At 33.1% G+C, this 16,984-nt stretch overlaps 2 protein-coding genes across 3 annotated transcripts; one reads left to right on the forward strand and one right to left on the reverse strand.

Moving 5' to 3' along the window:
* Window positions 1-4,838: 4,838 nt before the first annotated feature.
* On the forward strand, window positions 4,839-7,990 carry LOC18042452 (cytochrome b-c1 complex subunit 6). Of its 2 annotated transcripts, none has more exons than XM_024184637.1 (5): window positions 4,839-5,244; window positions 5,419-5,465; window positions 5,718-5,802; window positions 7,555-7,644; window positions 7,746-7,990. In XM_024184637.1, coding segments are annotated over exons 2-5 (210 nt in total). In that variant the 5' UTR covers window positions 4,839-5,244; window positions 5,419-5,463; the 3' UTR covers window positions 7,779-7,990. The 2 variants fall into 2 exon arrangements, with proteins under 2 accessions (XP_024040405.1, XP_024040404.1); XM_024184636.1 differs by having other exon boundaries at window positions 4,840-5,181.
* Window positions 7,991-12,024: 4,034 nt separating this feature from the next.
* On the reverse strand, window positions 12,025-13,086 carry LOC18042592 (protein SODIUM POTASSIUM ROOT DEFECTIVE 3). The gene is made up of 3 exons (XM_006432425.2): window positions 12,577-13,086; window positions 12,417-12,492; window positions 12,025-12,288 (listed from the first exon to the last, which is right to left on the reverse strand). The coding sequence occupies exons 1-3, from the start codon at window positions 12,940-12,942 to the stop codon at window positions 12,167-12,169; spliced, it is 564 nt and encodes a 187-aa protein (XP_006432488.1). The 5' UTR covers window positions 12,943-13,086; the 3' UTR covers window positions 12,025-12,166.
* Between the last annotated feature and the right edge of the window lie 3,898 nt (window positions 13,087-16,984).

The raw sequence follows: 16,984 nt of genomic DNA on the forward strand, positions 1-16,984 counted from the left end.
AGAAGCTTGCATGTTTTAGGTATCTTAAAGAATAAGGGAAATTCTGAATATAGTCCTCAAGATAGGAAAGTATTTATAGGAATATTCTTTACTATCTTTGAGGGAAGACTCTATAATGACTTATAACCTAAGAGTAAGGTAAAACTAGAGAAATAAAAGAGATCAGGTTGATGCTCAGCTTTCAACACCTGTTATAGAACATGAAGAACAGCAACAACCAGCTGATCAGCACAGGATTATCCTTGAACAACCATCACTTTTAGAACTTTGTCGTAGTGGGAGGGTAACTAGGTTACCTGCGAGATACATATTTTTGGGAGAAACCTATATGACTATCTCAGATGAACATGTACAAAATCCCACTAGTTACAACGAAGCTCTAATAGATAGAGATGTTAAATTTTGGAAAAAGGCCATGAATCAAGAAATGGAATCTGTGTATTCCAATAAAGTCTGGGAACTTGTAGAGGCACCAAATGGGGTAAAACCTATAGACTGCAAGTGGATCTACAAGAGAAAAAGAGGAGTAGACGGAAGGGTGGAAACATTTAAAGCAAGATTAGTAGCCGAATGGTTTACTCAGAAAGAAGGAATCGATTATGAGGAAACCTTTTTCTACGGTTGCTATGCTTAAATCCATCAGGATTCTGCTCTCCATTGTTGCAGTGCTAGATTATGAAATTTGGCAAATGGATGTCAAGACTGCCTTTCTTAACGGGCATCTTGAAGAAAACATCTACATGCAGCAACCAGATGGATTTATACAAAAAGGCCAAGAACACATGGTATGTAAGTTGCAGAGATCCATTTATGGATTGAACCAAGCATCCCGGTCATGGAACATCAGATTTGATCAAGCGATTAAATCACTTGGATTCATTCAGAACATTGATGAACCATGTGTGTACAAGAAAATTCAGGAAAAATTTGTAGCCTTCCTAGTTCTTTATGTAGACAATATTCTCCTGATTGGAAACGATATAGGAGTATTGACTACAATAAAGATTTGGTTAGCAAAATAATTTGATATGAAAGACCTGGGGAGGCAAGTTATATTCTTGGTATCAAGTTACTACGAGACCAGAAGAATAAAACTTTAGCCTTGTCTCAAGCGGTCTATATCGATAAGATATTGGCTAGATTTAGCATGGAAAATTCCAAGACTGATTTATTACCATTCAGACATGGAATTACATTCTCTAAGGATCAATCACCTAAAACATCTGAAGAGATAGAGAGAAAGAGACGAGTTCCCTATGCAGACGCTGTGGGAGGTCTCGTGTATGCCATGCTTTGCACTAGGCCAGACATCTGTTTTGCGGTAGGGATGGTTAGCAGATATCAATTTAATCCTGGACCTCAATACTGGACTGCAGTCAAGCATATTATAAAGTATCTGAAAAGAACTAAAAATTATATGCTTGTGTATTCTGGTGATGAACTCATTCTAGTGGGTTATACTAATTCTGATTTTTTGTCAGATAAGGATTTTAGAAAATCAACTTCCGGCTATATGTTTACATTGGGAAGTGGAGCTATTAGTTAGATGAGTGTGAAACAATCTTGTATCACAGACTCAATAACTAAAGCTGAATATGTGGCTACATCTGAAGCTGCAAAAGAAGCTATATGGCTCTACAAGTTCCTACGAAATCTTGAGGTGGTACCTGTTGTAACTGCACCCCTTAAACTATTTTGTGATAATGGTGGTGCGGTAGCTCAATCTAAGGAACCAAGGAACCACAAGAAACAAAACATATTGAAAGGAAGTATCATCTTATAAGGGAATAATGTAGAAAGGTTATATGAAAGTACCCCAAATGGCATTAGATGCTAAATGGCAGATCTTATTACAATGGCCATTAGTGGGAAACCTTTATAACCTGCACTTAGAGTCCTAGAGCATGTGCAATATGCCAGATATGCTTTGAGAGCTAGTGGGAGATTGTTGGGATAATATGCTCTTTAAAAGCATATGTGTTTATTTAATTGTAATAAACAATTTTTCTGATTAATAAAATAAATGAGGTATTTTATTCAAATATCTTAATTGCATTTATATTTGTATTAAAGTTCATTTAATCATATTATATGTATTTATGTGATCACCGTGTGGATTCACAGAAGACATAAATACAAGTTATCTTATGATTAAATAAATTTAGTTCACAGTTGATAAATAAAGTTGGGCACTTTATTTAGGTATAGACTGTAATAAATTCATTGAATGATTTGTCTTAATCATGTATGAATTTATTGATGTAGTACGACTACATTGAACAGGATCACATATGAGATTTAATTAACTTTGTAATAACTGTCAGACTTATTAAATCTCATAGGCGTTGATTTTACTGTAATCTTAATCTTGAGTTAATTATGATTTCATGATTGTAATTGTTATTCCATTTGAGTTACCAATGGGCACGACACAGCCTTGTGGTCAAGATTACCCGGTATCTTGGTGGGAGCAATTATGAGTATTGGAGTTATGGATTAACAATATAGAATTTGTACAACACATCTCTTGATGGGTTTTCGGCACTTGATCATAGAATTCTCTGGCCAGAGTGTGTCAACATATTTAGTATGTTGAAAATGATCATTAGAGAAAACCAGTAAGGATCAAGGAATAAGATGTTATTAAATTGATTGGACAGTTGAGATATCAATTTAATTAACGATGTGGTACAAAGGATTGTGCAGTAAAGAAATCAATGTGGCTTGGGACGAATTATTATTCGAGCATACAATTATGGAAGTCAGTTCCAATCTTTTAGTGGAGTAGATTTGGAATTAAATAATTGGGCTAGTTTAATTACATGCCTAATTATTGTAGCCATTATTGTATGTTCCCAAATAATCCCCGGGTTAGCTCATTTAATTGACTGCACCACTACTTGACTAATAAGTAAGATAACTAGCTATTTGGGTCAAAAGCCTAAATATATCATTTAGTGAGAGGCTCCATTTAATTAGCTTTGTATAAGGGGCCTTATGTTATTTTACAAGGTGGGTCCCCTATTGAAAAAGAAAATAACGTGAGTTTTATTTAGGACATTATTTGGAGCCTAGGGTTTTCACTAAAGGGACATATATAAGGCTTATTTTCTAAAAAGAAAAGAGAAGCCACTTTATACAAATCAGAGAATAAGATTTTTCTCTCCATTATTGAGAGAAAAATTTTCTCGTGCTAGTTGCTTTAGTAGTGATAAAGGCGCCCACACGTCAAGTGCAGATCGAACCTGAGTCATAACCTGGAAGATCATTGGAGACAGTTCGTGATCTAACAAGCGTGGTGGTGACGGATCGTGATCTAACAGGAGTGGTGGTGGCGGATCGTGATCTAGGAGCCTAAATCACTTCAGCGGAAAAAGCCAACTCAGATTTTCAAGGTACGATTTCTAGAATACAAATTCTTATATATTATATGAGAGCGATCTTCAAAAGGTTTAATAAAAATTTAAAAACCTAATTTTTCCCCAACAAAGAGTGCATAGGAAATTCAGGACTTGGTTATAAAAATGATAATCAAAAAGTAAATTATAAGTTGATGACTGAACAATTTCAACACAATTACAAGGAAGAAATTAATGTCCTAGATCCAATGAAAAAAATATCAAAAGTGGCACAAGCCAAAACTTTGAAATAGTTTCTTTTGCCGTAAGGACAATTGACTAGAAGCATCACATTGAAATAATGTCATTGCTTTTCAATCATAAGGAAAATTCTTACTTCTCTAGTGCCTGCAAAAACTCTTGAAATAATGTTATCAAGGTGAATACAATAAGACAATCATGAATAATTTGAAAAAAAAAATAACACTAGTGAAACAAGATAACGCCCAACCAAGAGGTCAAATTCTAGCTTTCAATTCTTCATAACTTTATTCTACAAGTAGATTTTGAAACAAATGAAAGATTATAATTTAATCACAATGGAAGAAACTACAAGTTGTAGAACCATAACCACCATTCATATTGAAAGGCAAAATGATAAAATTATATTTTCATCCTATTAATTATCGTTTCAGCTTAGTTTGTTAGCAACCAATTGACCTTACTATCAAATGAAAAATCTTATTTTATAAGCAATATAGTTAAAGTAAATTAGGATGTAATTTCCGCTTTCAAAAGTTGAAAGAAATAAAAGGCCCAAAACAAATAATAATGAAATTTTTAAGCAATACTTTGAATCTTAACAAAAAAATTAGTTGTTTGCTATTAAAAAGACAACTTTAAGGGCTGAGAGTAAAATTTGAAATAAAAATACACAAATAAATTATAATGATAAAATAATTAAGCAGTACTTAAAGTAGGAGTGTAAGAATCAACTTGACACAATTTTTCAACAACCTTTCATCATCTTTATGTGAGTATTTTTTTTGATAACTTCAAATCCTAGTTATTTTTCGTACAATTCATAGAACTACATTAGCAAACATCATAAATTAAAATAACCTTAGAATTTTGCTCGTTGAATAAGTCTAGAGGAATTGTGCTAGGTTTTGTGGAAATATTAGAGATACGGTAAGCAAGATTCCACTGGGGCTTATAGGAGCTCAAAATAAAATTCATATAATAGAGGGGTAAAATAATAATTAACCTTAAGCTAATATATATTAATGATCCAACCAGATTTAAATTGAGATTCAAATGGTGAGATCTCTATCATTATTGATTAAAAAATGAATTTTGAAGGGTGTGAGAGTATTGACAACCTTAAATTTAGCCCAGCCCACATACCCAATGTTCATTCAGTAGGCCCAAAAAATTTGCAGAGAGACGAGCTTACGGTAGTTTTTCTTTCTTATGGGTTCTGCCCCAGCCGTCGACGAATTCAAAAAAACAAAGGAAAATGGGGCAGGCTCTCAATGAATTTAGGAGTGGGCAAAATATTCGATCCGATCCTGATGGAGGTAATTGGATTCGGATTCGGAGCAGAATTTGAAATTAGAAGGAAGAAGAAAGGAATCCGAATGAAGCAGACCCCAAGATTCGGATCGGATCTGACGATCGAATGCCTTTTATGGAATTCGAACAATCCGAAACCCTATCGGATTGACCCGATCCGAGTCTCCCCCAATAACCAAACTCAAGCAGTCAAAGCTGTCTTTTATTTAACCGTTCACATTCGTTTAGAACAACTACTCGTATCATTCAAAGTGCTCTGCCCTGAAAGGTAAGACCAAAGAGCCAGACAGCACCCCCGCTTTTCTTCTTTTTGAGATTTAACCAATAACAAGTCTCTTTCTCTCTGTCTCTCTCTCTTGCTTGCTTTGATCGATAATATCAGATCTATATTTTTTTCTTTTTTTCAATATCACTCTATTAAATTTTGTTTAGGGTTTTATATCTTTTTTCAGATTTACTATTTTTGATATTTGTATTTCTAATTCTTTTATTTAATATGTGTCAGGTGATCCAGCCATCTCTCTTGACATTTACTTGCCCTCCATTTGCAATGTAAGCAGATGATTGATTTGTCTTCTTACTTTTGTGCTTGTGCTGATTTGAATAATTGGAGAAACATAATTGGAATTTTTGAAATACAAATGCTGGGGTAGATTCTTTTTCCCATAAATTTGTGTCTGGGTCTGTACCCAGCTTAAAATATGTAGTCATGTTGATTTTCAATGCTTTTTCAAACTTTATATATTATGCTTCTTGTACACACTTATATTTTGCTTCATTTATTTATTTATCTATTCTATAAAGGGCGGATGAGGAACTTGTTGATCAGAAGAAGTATTTTGAAGAAGCATGCAAACCAAAGTGTGTGAAACCGTTGCTTGAATATCAGGTTTGTAGTAACATTATGGAAGATTTAAATCATGACATTCTGATCAAGTAATTGGCTATCTTGTGGGTGTTGGAATATGATATTGGTAAGAAGTGCAAGTTATGGATGAGAATTATTTATTAACGAATTTATATTAATGACCTCTGTACTGAGTGAGGTATGATTTGAAATGAATTGGTTTTTCTGATACCATGTAACAATGCTTTGTTAGGTTCTCTGTGTTTGTTTTTTAGGTTTTGGTCTCCAAAGGCACTCCTCTGTAACGGGAGGTTGGTTTCTCTTTGGTTTTGTCCTTACTTTTTTGACAATAGAAAATAATCTGGGTCATTTCCTCTCTTGCTCTCTCCATTGCCGTTTTGGAAGGTTTGGAATAGATGGGTATATGAAGGAAACTATTCTAGATTGTGGCTGATGTTGGCAAATAATGTAGAGTAATCAAATAAAGAACCATTTTAGTGAATAGTTAATCTCCAATAGTTCTGAGAGGAATTTTTAATAGACTGTCTCAAGTTTTACAGAGTTTCTAATAAGGTCTTTTTTTGTTGCTCTTTGCCCGGTTCTTTGGTAATTTGATGGCCAGGGCCCTCTTCTATACATCTGGCAGGGCATTCATCAGTTAAGTTTATAAGTGGGATTATGTGTGTTTTGCCGATTCAAACATAAAGGCGTTTTTCTAATTAGCTTCTCCTGTACAAGAGATGCAACAAAATTATTATTGTAATTGTAATGGAGTAAATGAGAACAAGACCTATATTCTCTTTACTGTGCTCAAGCATAACTTTATTTGTGTGTGAATTTATTTCCACTGTGGGCTTTTCTCTGAAATTCTAACCCACCCTGGCTGGCTACTTGTATTTATTTCTACTAATTAGTCTTCTTGATATTGTAATCTTTTCTGCTAAAATGGAATCACCCTCATTCACTTTCAGGAGGTTGGGTAAATGAGTGTCCTTGCTTGGATGTTTCATATTATTATTTGCATTTTCTATTCTTGTTTCATATGATTAGTACTATGGGAATAACATTTTATGAGTAATATGGTTGCACCTGAGTGAACAAGAACCTTTGATGTTATTTGACTGATGGTCCACCTTGTGGGTATCTGAAGAGAAATTAGACCTTTGGGGTTTAAGTTTCTAAAATCTCTGTACATATTATGCATTAGAAGGTATCAAATCCATGACTGTTATCATGTGGATTTTAGTGTGCCCTTGCATTCTTCATTGTTCTCATATATCGGGGGTTGCACAATCCTTTTGGTGTTCTCTTCATACACTTATTGAAAGTTGCTCATTATTTATTGTCATTTACAAGTCCCTGCTTGTAGTCAAGTTCATTCTGCGATGTAGTTAGACTTCGATATTAGAATTGTTAAAATTGCTCATGTTAAATAGAAACCAACAAGGCAATTATAAAGGTGTGAAAGCTGAAGTTCAAAAAAGAAAAAAAGCAGACGGGTTTTTATTGAACTTATAGAGCTTTATTAATTGTCTATTGCATCAGCGGTGAAAGCTAGATTCAGTCAATGTTGTTTAAAAATGGGAGTTTCCTGTTTGTTCCCTTGATTTACTGGCAGCTCTGTCATTAAACTCGATGTTGTAGCTGTCCAAAATATTCTTCTTTTGAGAAGTTTACTTATCTGAATATTTGATGAGCTTGTCTGGTAAATGGTGCTGAACATCTCGTTGCTAACATTTTAATTTTAGTTTGAGAATGGAGATGTCATCATGGTAACTTATAATGTTGCTTCAGGCATGTGTTAAGAGGATACAAGGTGATGAAAGTGGGCACAAGCACTGCACCGGGCAATATTTTGATTATTGGTCATGCATTGACAAATGCGTAAGTGTTTATTCTTTAATGCAAGAGTTATTTTCTCAGCCCACAAGATGGGGAAAAAAATTATTGTATATTTGCCTGAGTTTATTTATAATGGAATGCAGGTTGCAGTAAAGCTATTTCAGAAACTGAAGTGATGGGGAGTAAAATTTTGTTATTCATTGTACTATGCTTTTTTGTTTTAGATTCAAAAACCCTTGTGTACCCTCAATTAGTCATTCCTTTATGGTTGAGACCCTGATATTGTTGCATACGGGAGGGATAGGGAAAAGATTCCTAAGGTTTTGTACTATGGAAGCATTGGTTTATGATTAATAAAGGATCCTGTGATTTATGTTTGACCAATTGATTTTTAGATTGTTGTTTTGAGCTTCTGTTTTCCGAAGTGTTTGCGGTGAGATTGACTTATGAAAATGTGAAAACAACTATGCTTTACTTGTTTAAATTAACATTACTCTGTGCTTGCTGATCTAGAATGCTTGGTAACAGTGACTTTACTTTGCTTAGTAATAAATTGTCCAAATGAGAATGTTATTTGGATGCAAAATGTTATTTGGGAACTTAACTTCTGATGACATGTGCAGCTTTTTTAACTTAGGGCTGAGTTCAATTTTTTTAGGTTCATATATTTGACAAGATAGAATAGAATTTAATCCAACCATCTCAAATAGGGCATCATAATTCCTAGAGAACTAAAGTGCTCACCCGCTTTCTTTTAGTCCTAGAGGCATAGCACATCTATGGGCTTATGTGGATTGAAGAAGAGCAAAGGCGTATGTGCAAATGAGCCGAATGATGCACTCCTTCAATACTGTTAATGGTGGGGAGATTGACTTATATCTTTAAAATCTTGAGCAAATGCAGACCCAATTATGTATACTCGTGTACTTGTCCCTACAGCTAATTATCTTGAGCAAACGCGCAAACTTTGTAATGACTGTTGCTAGTCTTGCTCCAACTACAATTCCAAAGCATTCATATGCTTAAACCGTATTATATTATTAAAGTTGTAATCTTGCACATATATATATTTATATGCTTAAGTGTGTGTAGGCCTAAAAGCAAGCATTCATCATTTTGTGCGATGAGTTAGTCACTTACTTCCAGTCTTACCAGTGTCAGTAGGCCTTTTCTTTCTCGATAAATGTAAACGGCGGCAAAATGCCAGTATTGTGACTGCAACTTCATGCAGAGCTTCGTCGAAAATGGCATATGAAAACGACTGAGACAAACAATTTCTATAGGGAGCTCTTTCATTGAGTTTAGATAATGCGAGTTTTGATGAAGTTAAAAGAGCTTACAGAACGGTGGCTCTTTGATATCACCCCGATGTGATTTGCGCTTCTTAGAAGAAGGCAGAAGCGACGAGGATTTTTGTTAAACTACATGCTGCTTACAAGACTATCGTATCCTGTTTTGCGTGCAAAGTATGACTATCAATTACGACTTTCCAGAAATAATTATGGGGATTTTTGTGTTGATAATCATGATGAAGCTGCCATGAGAAAGATGTGGCAAGACCAAATTGTTGAGTTAAAGAAGAGGGCAGAAAAAAATGGCTCCTGGGGAAGCAAAATGAGGGCTCAAAACACACACGAGATGAAAATCAAGTAGTTTCGATTTGGTTGACTACATTAGCATGCAATTCTTATTAATTTCAAGGGAATTTTGTTGATTCTGTAATACGTAGGCAAAGTTGTAAGGTAAATTTTATATCCTCAACTTTGTAAGAACACAGTTGCTATTCTTTAATTAGGTTCAGTTAACAACTTTTTATCTCTAATTATTTTTTATTAGGAAATTATCAAATCGAACACACTTAAAGTGTTGTGCTAGATGGCACCTACAAATATATATATATATATATATATATATATATATATATATATATATATAAACTTATGCACTCATTAAATCTCAAACCTATGGCCCCTTGGACTTAAGATTGAAGCTATACTTGGGACTTAGTATCGGAGCTATGCCTTGGCTCTAAGATAAATTCATGTGATATAAATCATAACTATAAAATTTTATGGGTCTAACTGATATTCAAAAGTTAGCTTAAGAGTTGAAAATTGCTTCAAATTTTATTAAGCCCAAGATTTAATCTAGGTCAATGTGGAATTGTTTCCTTCACACCTCTATCACGTGCTATTCTTGTCACGTGATAAGGTAGTGTGGCACACTCTTGCATGAGTTTAGGTGTGACAAAAAAAAATTGCGAAAAATGATGATATTGAGCCACACCCAAAGGTGGTTGACAAAATGCTTCCGAGGAAATCAACTATTTTGAAACACTGTTTGATTTCTAAACACCATTGAGTCAACTTAGCAAGATTAAAAAAAAGACACCAATAGTTCATTTTATTGCATCGTTCAAAATCCCTTTAGGGATTGTAAAATATTAGTCTTGAGTCGTGTCTTAACATATCATTTAAGGATTATTTTTAGGGATCTCCCCTGAAATTTGGCGTATTAACACTCAAAGAGAATGTATCCACGTAATTACAAACACCTCCCCTGCCGTTAGTATCCAAATACATATGGAATCAACATATAAGGGTAAATGTGTAAAAAAAATTTTAAATTCAAAAGAATTCAAAAGTGAAGCTTTGTGTTTCTTGATGTCTGATATATATGTAAGAGTTTACTCTATTAACCAGAATTTTATAATAACCACTGGACAAAAGAAGATAAAAGAAAACATAATCATTTCAATCTGCTTTCTCTTTCACGTGAACAACACTCAACACCATCTTCATCTTTAAAATACTTAAAATTAACCTCCCCAAAATCATTCAGTTTCTTTTCAACGAGGTATCCTCTTCGCTCTGCGAAGCAACATAAATTTGCCTATGCACTTTCCCAATCTCAGTCTTCATTCTAATCTGTATAACCAAACACACACAGTTCCCATTCACAATAGTGATCCCAGCAAAAAACATACATTTTTTCCCTTGAATATATGTATCTAAAGGAACGATTTTGTTCGTTTTGTTAATTGTCTCACTCTCTCCGATCAACGACCCTTGTTCCATTCAGAACGAGTGTGTCGTTGAATTGTTCCAGGATTAAGCTCTAGATTGATGGCCCATCGTTTCTCGAGTTCATTTAACCCGTAGATCTTCGACGTCGTTCCACCTCCACATATTTCAAACCAACTCTTTTTCTCACTCTATAGTGCTTTTTCGCATTCGTCAACTGATTGTGCCCAAGTCGGGAGGATCTCGCGATCCTCGCTTGTTTTTGTTTCACTTATAATTTTCCGTACCCGTAATCTTCGCCTCCTTTCCCCATGCCAAAATCTAACAAAAGTCAAATTTGTTTTGTTTGGAGGTCAAGAAAAAGCGAGAGGAAGCGAGAGAAAATTTCAATGAAAACAGAGAACCAATCTAAAAAATAATTTATTATTTGAGGGGAAGGGTACTTTTGTAATTTTAACGATCTACTAACAGTCAAACTAACTGAATATTAACAACAGGAGAGGTGCTTGTAATTACGTGGATACATTCTTTCTGAGTGTTAATATGCCAAACCTTAGGAGAGGTCCCTAAAAATAACCCTATCTTTTAATGGGTTAGCCTGAGCTTAACCTTATTCAAGTCAAGATATTTACGGACTGGGCCAAAAAGCTCAAATTTTACATTATACATTTTTTAAAACGTTTTCATTGTGTTTTACAAATTTATTATTTATACATTTTTTTTGTTGGATTAAACTTTAAAAGTTGGGTTTATAGAATTTAAAACTATAGATATATGTTATAGGTGGGTTAAATATATGTGAAAAGATATATTTTAATTAAAATAGTATATATTTTTTAACTTTAAACATTTCTTGAACTTTTAGGCCAGTCTCAAGTTTTTCAAGTGAAACTCGAGCCCGGCCCAAATATATAAAATATGCTTAAATTTGATTAATTATAACTCAAAATAACTGAATTCAAGTCGGATGAACCTTCTAGTATTCCTAAAAATTTTTATGTAAACATCTTTACTTATAAAAACTTTATTAACAAAATTTCTATTTAAATAAAATTTATTTAAAAAGATATACTAAACATAGTCTAAATCCTTTACTTATCGCACTCTTAATCCACCCCATTTTTCATCTACAATATTTATTTTAGTCCAGAAATTTTGGTAAGGTAGTTAGCGTAGAAAAAAATATTAAAGAGCAGTGATAATAATAATAATAATAATCTACACTACAGTATCGGACGTGACTGTGAATTATATACATGTGATGTAGAAAAATAAATAAAAATTAGCACGCATCATTCATTAAAAAGTAGCCATCACAATCAATACTGCTCCTATTCTCATGATCAATTTCCCACTCTTTCTTAAATTTAATTAGTCTATTTCTTGCTTTTAATTTTTTTTTTGCAGCAAGTAGCAATTAAAACCAAATAAAACGTACAATCACTTAATGTGAGGTAAAGATTAGACACGCATGATGATTGCAATTAAGCTTAATTTTGCTGATAAGTGTCTCAGGCATCAGCACTGCAGCACATTCACATTCAACAAGGCCAAAACTCAGCCCTTTTCACCTTTGAAATGCTCTCAAGTACTCCAGTTGGTGATATATGTCCCATCACTGTCACCCTCTTCGTCTCTAGATCTATGCTGAACGATGTAACGCCTGTAAATTGATATGATCCCTTATTTATTAATTTACAGTTTATTTTGTGATATTTACATTACATGCATGTACACTTTCTGAATATAATTCATTGTAACAATTGATAGATGAGTCAAATATATATGTACCTTCCATTTTAGATAAATGTTTCTTCAGTTTGCCAGCACAACCTTGACAATGAAGCGAGACCCTCATCACAACCACCTGCATGTATATTATGCAATTGACGTAATTAAACAAATATACTCATTAATCTATAAAAATGAATTGGAGAATAAGAAATTTGACCTGAAAGACCTGGCCTGATGAAGCAAGAGGAAGTTTAATGAGGGGCATTGACTTTGGATTCGGCTTTGGTTTTGGGTCATGGTGGCTATGAATATCATCTTGTGCTTGTCTTTTGATAGAAGAAGTGGAAGGAACAAAATGAAGAGACCTTTTGTAATTGCTACTAGGAGGATGATGAGAGTTATCAATCAGCTTAGAATATTTGATTAATCTTGTATGATCATCATCAATAGGAGTATTTCTATAATGATCATCAGCTGGTGGCCTCCTTGATCTGGGTACAATGACTGAACTAGCTGAATCATTTGGCATGCAAACTGCAGTTGCTGCTGCTGTTGATTGACACATCAAACCCCTCACCCTCATCTTCTTCTTCTTCTTCTTCTTCTTCTTCTTCTTCTTCTTCTTTTCAGACAGAGAAACAAATTAATATATTTTCTTTTATAAGAGCTTTTGTGAAATGTTGAAGATATAGATAGAGCTACGTGTCTATAAATTGAAGAGGAAGAGAGAAAATAAAATGATAACGATAATAGAACATTGCATTTTCATGCTATATTTATGACTTAGCTAACAAAGGTGGTAACCTAAGCTGGCACTGCCAGTTTCTTCCTGTACACGGTGTCCATCCTTTGAATGCTTTCACCTTCTGTCTTTGTCTTGGATTAATGCTGTGAAATCGACTGCTTCATGCCACATCTTTTTATATATTTGTTTGACTCTTCACTTTTTTGTGATGATCAATCTTTCCTTTTCAATTAAATGATTATTAGAATATTATTTAAAATGAAAGTTAATTATATGCTTAATGCTTTACATATTAAACAAATTAAATTAAATGTCTATATTTCACGATATAAAAGTTTCACTTGTAGTCATTTTATTATTATATTTATTGGTAAAACACTTAATTTTTTTTTTTGTTGAGTGGTAATTTAAGAAATTGTAAATGATGATGTAAATACCTTAATTGAAATTGCTTTGCTGAATCAATAATTCTGACCGAAATTTTTCCCATAAGATTCGGTATAAATTAGCTTCGAAATTCAGTTGATTCAAAACAAAGTCAAATAATGTAGTAATACACTGGATGCTTAATTAATTAAGTAGATAGGAAGGAACTGAAGCTGTGTTTATAATTTTACATGGAAAGAAAAGGACGGTCAAAATGAAGGCTACTGTAAATAGAAATAATTCAGTTAAAGTTGCAGAGGCAGTGCAATAAGTGAGGTAAAATGGATGTAAGACTGTCAACAGCCTCAGCTCACATAAAAGACAAGATTTGGTAACAAGTAACACAACTCATGATTCTGACTTGTTCTTTTCTCAAGACAAATTTTAATTTTCACTGTTGTTGAGTAGCCTGCCTCATTATCATCAATTGTAGTGGGACAAAACTACGTTACAGACTCTGTATGTAACAGCTCAATGGAAATTAGTCTTGTATCAGCTAAGTTCCAACAACTTTTCCTCTCTCCTGCAACGCGTGGATGCTCCTCATTTGCTGCGTTGTAGTGGAGCAAAAGACAAGACTTCCTGACAACTTACTGTTGTAAATTCTGTTTGGACAGCTTTTTCTATTAAGGTATTGCAAGAGCCCATCAATGCGAATAAGAGAAACAGAGAAGAGCGGGGATGAAAACAAAAGTTATTCGTCCTTCAAGATTTATAATAACTGTTTTTGAAAGCACCTTTTCAAAACCACGATTCAAAACCTCACGCTCTAAAAACCTTCAATTGAACCGTGTTTTAACTTCAAATTTACCAAGTGGTTTAACTTTAAGAATCAAGATTTTCTCCTGATTTAATTATATTTTGAGTAAATAACTTAATTATTGATTGGGTGTTAATAAATAAAAAATAAAAGAAATTAAATCTTACCAATACATTACTATTAAAAGATACATAACAAAAGATTATTAAAAATTCAGTAATACTCAAATCAGGAGAGGATCATGTTCCTTAACTTTAAACCACTTGGTAAGCTAGTGAATTGTATCGTGTTTTAAAAGAGATTTTTATAAAAATAATTGAAATCACTATTGAGTTTTTATTATTTTTGTAACAATACTTTTTCTTTGCTTTCAGAACATTTAAGCCCACTCTTTTTCACTTAAATAATATTAAAGAATTGCCTTTTATTAATATTTTAAATATATATCATACTTTTTGTTTAGGGGCAAAGTAAAAGACCAAAGAAAAATGCCACGTATCGATATGAAGTTTTATACCCAAAGTTATAACAAGAATGTTGGCTTACATCGGGTATCCCAGGTGTTTTGTGGGGTACCCGGGGTACACCAATTAAGAATAAAATAGTAAGAAAAATATTTAAAAAATTGTCAAGGGATAAAAGAGACATAATCTCAAAAACGATTAGCTGAGTTTCTAAAAAAAAAAAAAGAATTAACGAGAAAATCTAATACTACAAAAGAGGAGACAACCACTTATCACTCCAACAAATAAGCTAAAAAGGTTGAGGCTATGACAGTTTGGACCACCAGCTTTCCTCTGCCACACCTGCGAATTCCCAACAACTTTAGCTGAGGTAGGCGAGACCACTCCTCTACATCTAACACGTGAATACACCTCAAACTTATTCTCCAAGCATATTTTGAAACGTCTAAGCCGCCACACATATGAAAAACAAGAATATTCCTGACATGACAATAAGGAATGCCAATAAAATAACGCCAGGTGGCACGGCAGCCGCGGTACACCTTATAAATACTTAAGTTTAATTTTTTTCAAACATCTAACACACATCACAAGAGCTGAGGTTTCTTCAACCTCTAATCTTCATTACTGAGAGTTTGCAAGCTCTCTAACCTGAGAAAACTCAACTTTGACTTGAGCGTCAGAGTGTAGGCTCCAACCACCCCCAACTCCACCTCTAACCTATTTCTCGTTGTTTTGCAAGTTTAAGGTGACTTTTGGAAGCTCTTCACACCCGAAGTCGAATCTCGCAGTCCCCCTTCACTCCATAAAAAACCGAAACAGTCCCGTAAACCCCGAACAAGCGAGGCACCCCGTTCCCCGATAAAAATAAATTTATTGTTCTTAACTTGATTTTGTGGTGTTCATACAAGCATCCAAAATCTACTAAAAATACTTTTATTAATTCGGCTAAACTTCTTTATCACGAAAGATTAATAAAATAAATAAAGAAAAGTAAAAGAACTTATTAATCACTTGTCCAATAAGATATCTAAACTGCTGAGTTCTTTTGCATGATTAACACAATTGTGAAAAATGAAATGAATTTAAAAAAAAAATACACGGATAGAATGAATCGTCAATTTATTTGGCAAGCATGCTGTGAAACATGCTCTTTCAAATAATACCATACACTACTTTGAAAAAAAAAAAAATAAAATTTCTAACCCCAAACCACAAGTGGGAAATTTGGACCACTTTGGTATAACGACAATGTAGTCCACCTAGCTGTTTTTTCTGCCCCATAAAAATGAAATTAAAAAACAGTTTTTTTAATCTTTTTTTTATTATTAAATTTCTTCTACTATCCCAAAAAATCTTATCAATAATTACTGCTATTGTGTGCTTGATCAAATCGTTAGGAAATCTTAGTTCATCTTTTCAAATAAAAGGAAAAAACAATTGTCAAGAGTTTCTCTGTTCTTTCATCATAAAAAGAAAATGTGTACATGTATGAGATGTTTACAAAATGAGACAAAAAATGAATATTAAACGTGTCGTGGCAAATAAAATTATAAATAGTGGCATGGTAAGGAGAGTATAATGTATAAATGCAGACCTTTTGGTGGGTTATCTTTGAAAAATAGATGTGATCTAGAACCCATAACTTATGATCAGTTAAATTTCATTTAAAATAAAAGGAAATTTATCAATGAAATTATTATTGTTATTACAATATTGTTATTGTTTTATTCCATCTTTGTTTCTCTAAATTGGGGATTCTATCATATTAAAGTACTATAATTTTAAGTTATAATTATTCTGATAAGAAAAAAATATCGGTAAATATTAAATTTGAATAATAATTCTAATAAAAATAGTAACAGTATTATAATTTTTCACCATAAAAGTCTGTTAAATTAAAATTAACTTAGTTTCAATATTAAAACAACAAATGTTTACTAAACACTTTAAAATTGTCCAACTATAATGCCAAACAAGCTCTTTACTTTCAACATATTTATTTATATTGAAAATGTCAACCAGAGGTCTTGTAACCTCTTTTTTTTTTTTTTTAATAAATAATGAATGACAAGCTACTACTTCTCTTTTATGGTGCGTTTACTTATTAATAATTGGAATGGAAATAAAAAATGAGAATCATAATAAATTATTTACTTGAATTGCAGAAATCGAAATCAGAATGAGCAGAAATCCCATTAATGTGTTTATTTTATCTTGGAATTGGAAT

This window comes from Citrus clementina, unplaced genomic scaffold (assembly GCF_000493195.1).
Source record: "Citrus clementina cultivar Clemenules unplaced genomic scaffold, Citrus_clementina_v1.0 scaffold_5, whole genome shotgun sequence".
NCBI classification, from domain to species: Eukaryota; Viridiplantae; Streptophyta; class Magnoliopsida; order Sapindales; family Rutaceae; genus Citrus; species Citrus x clementina.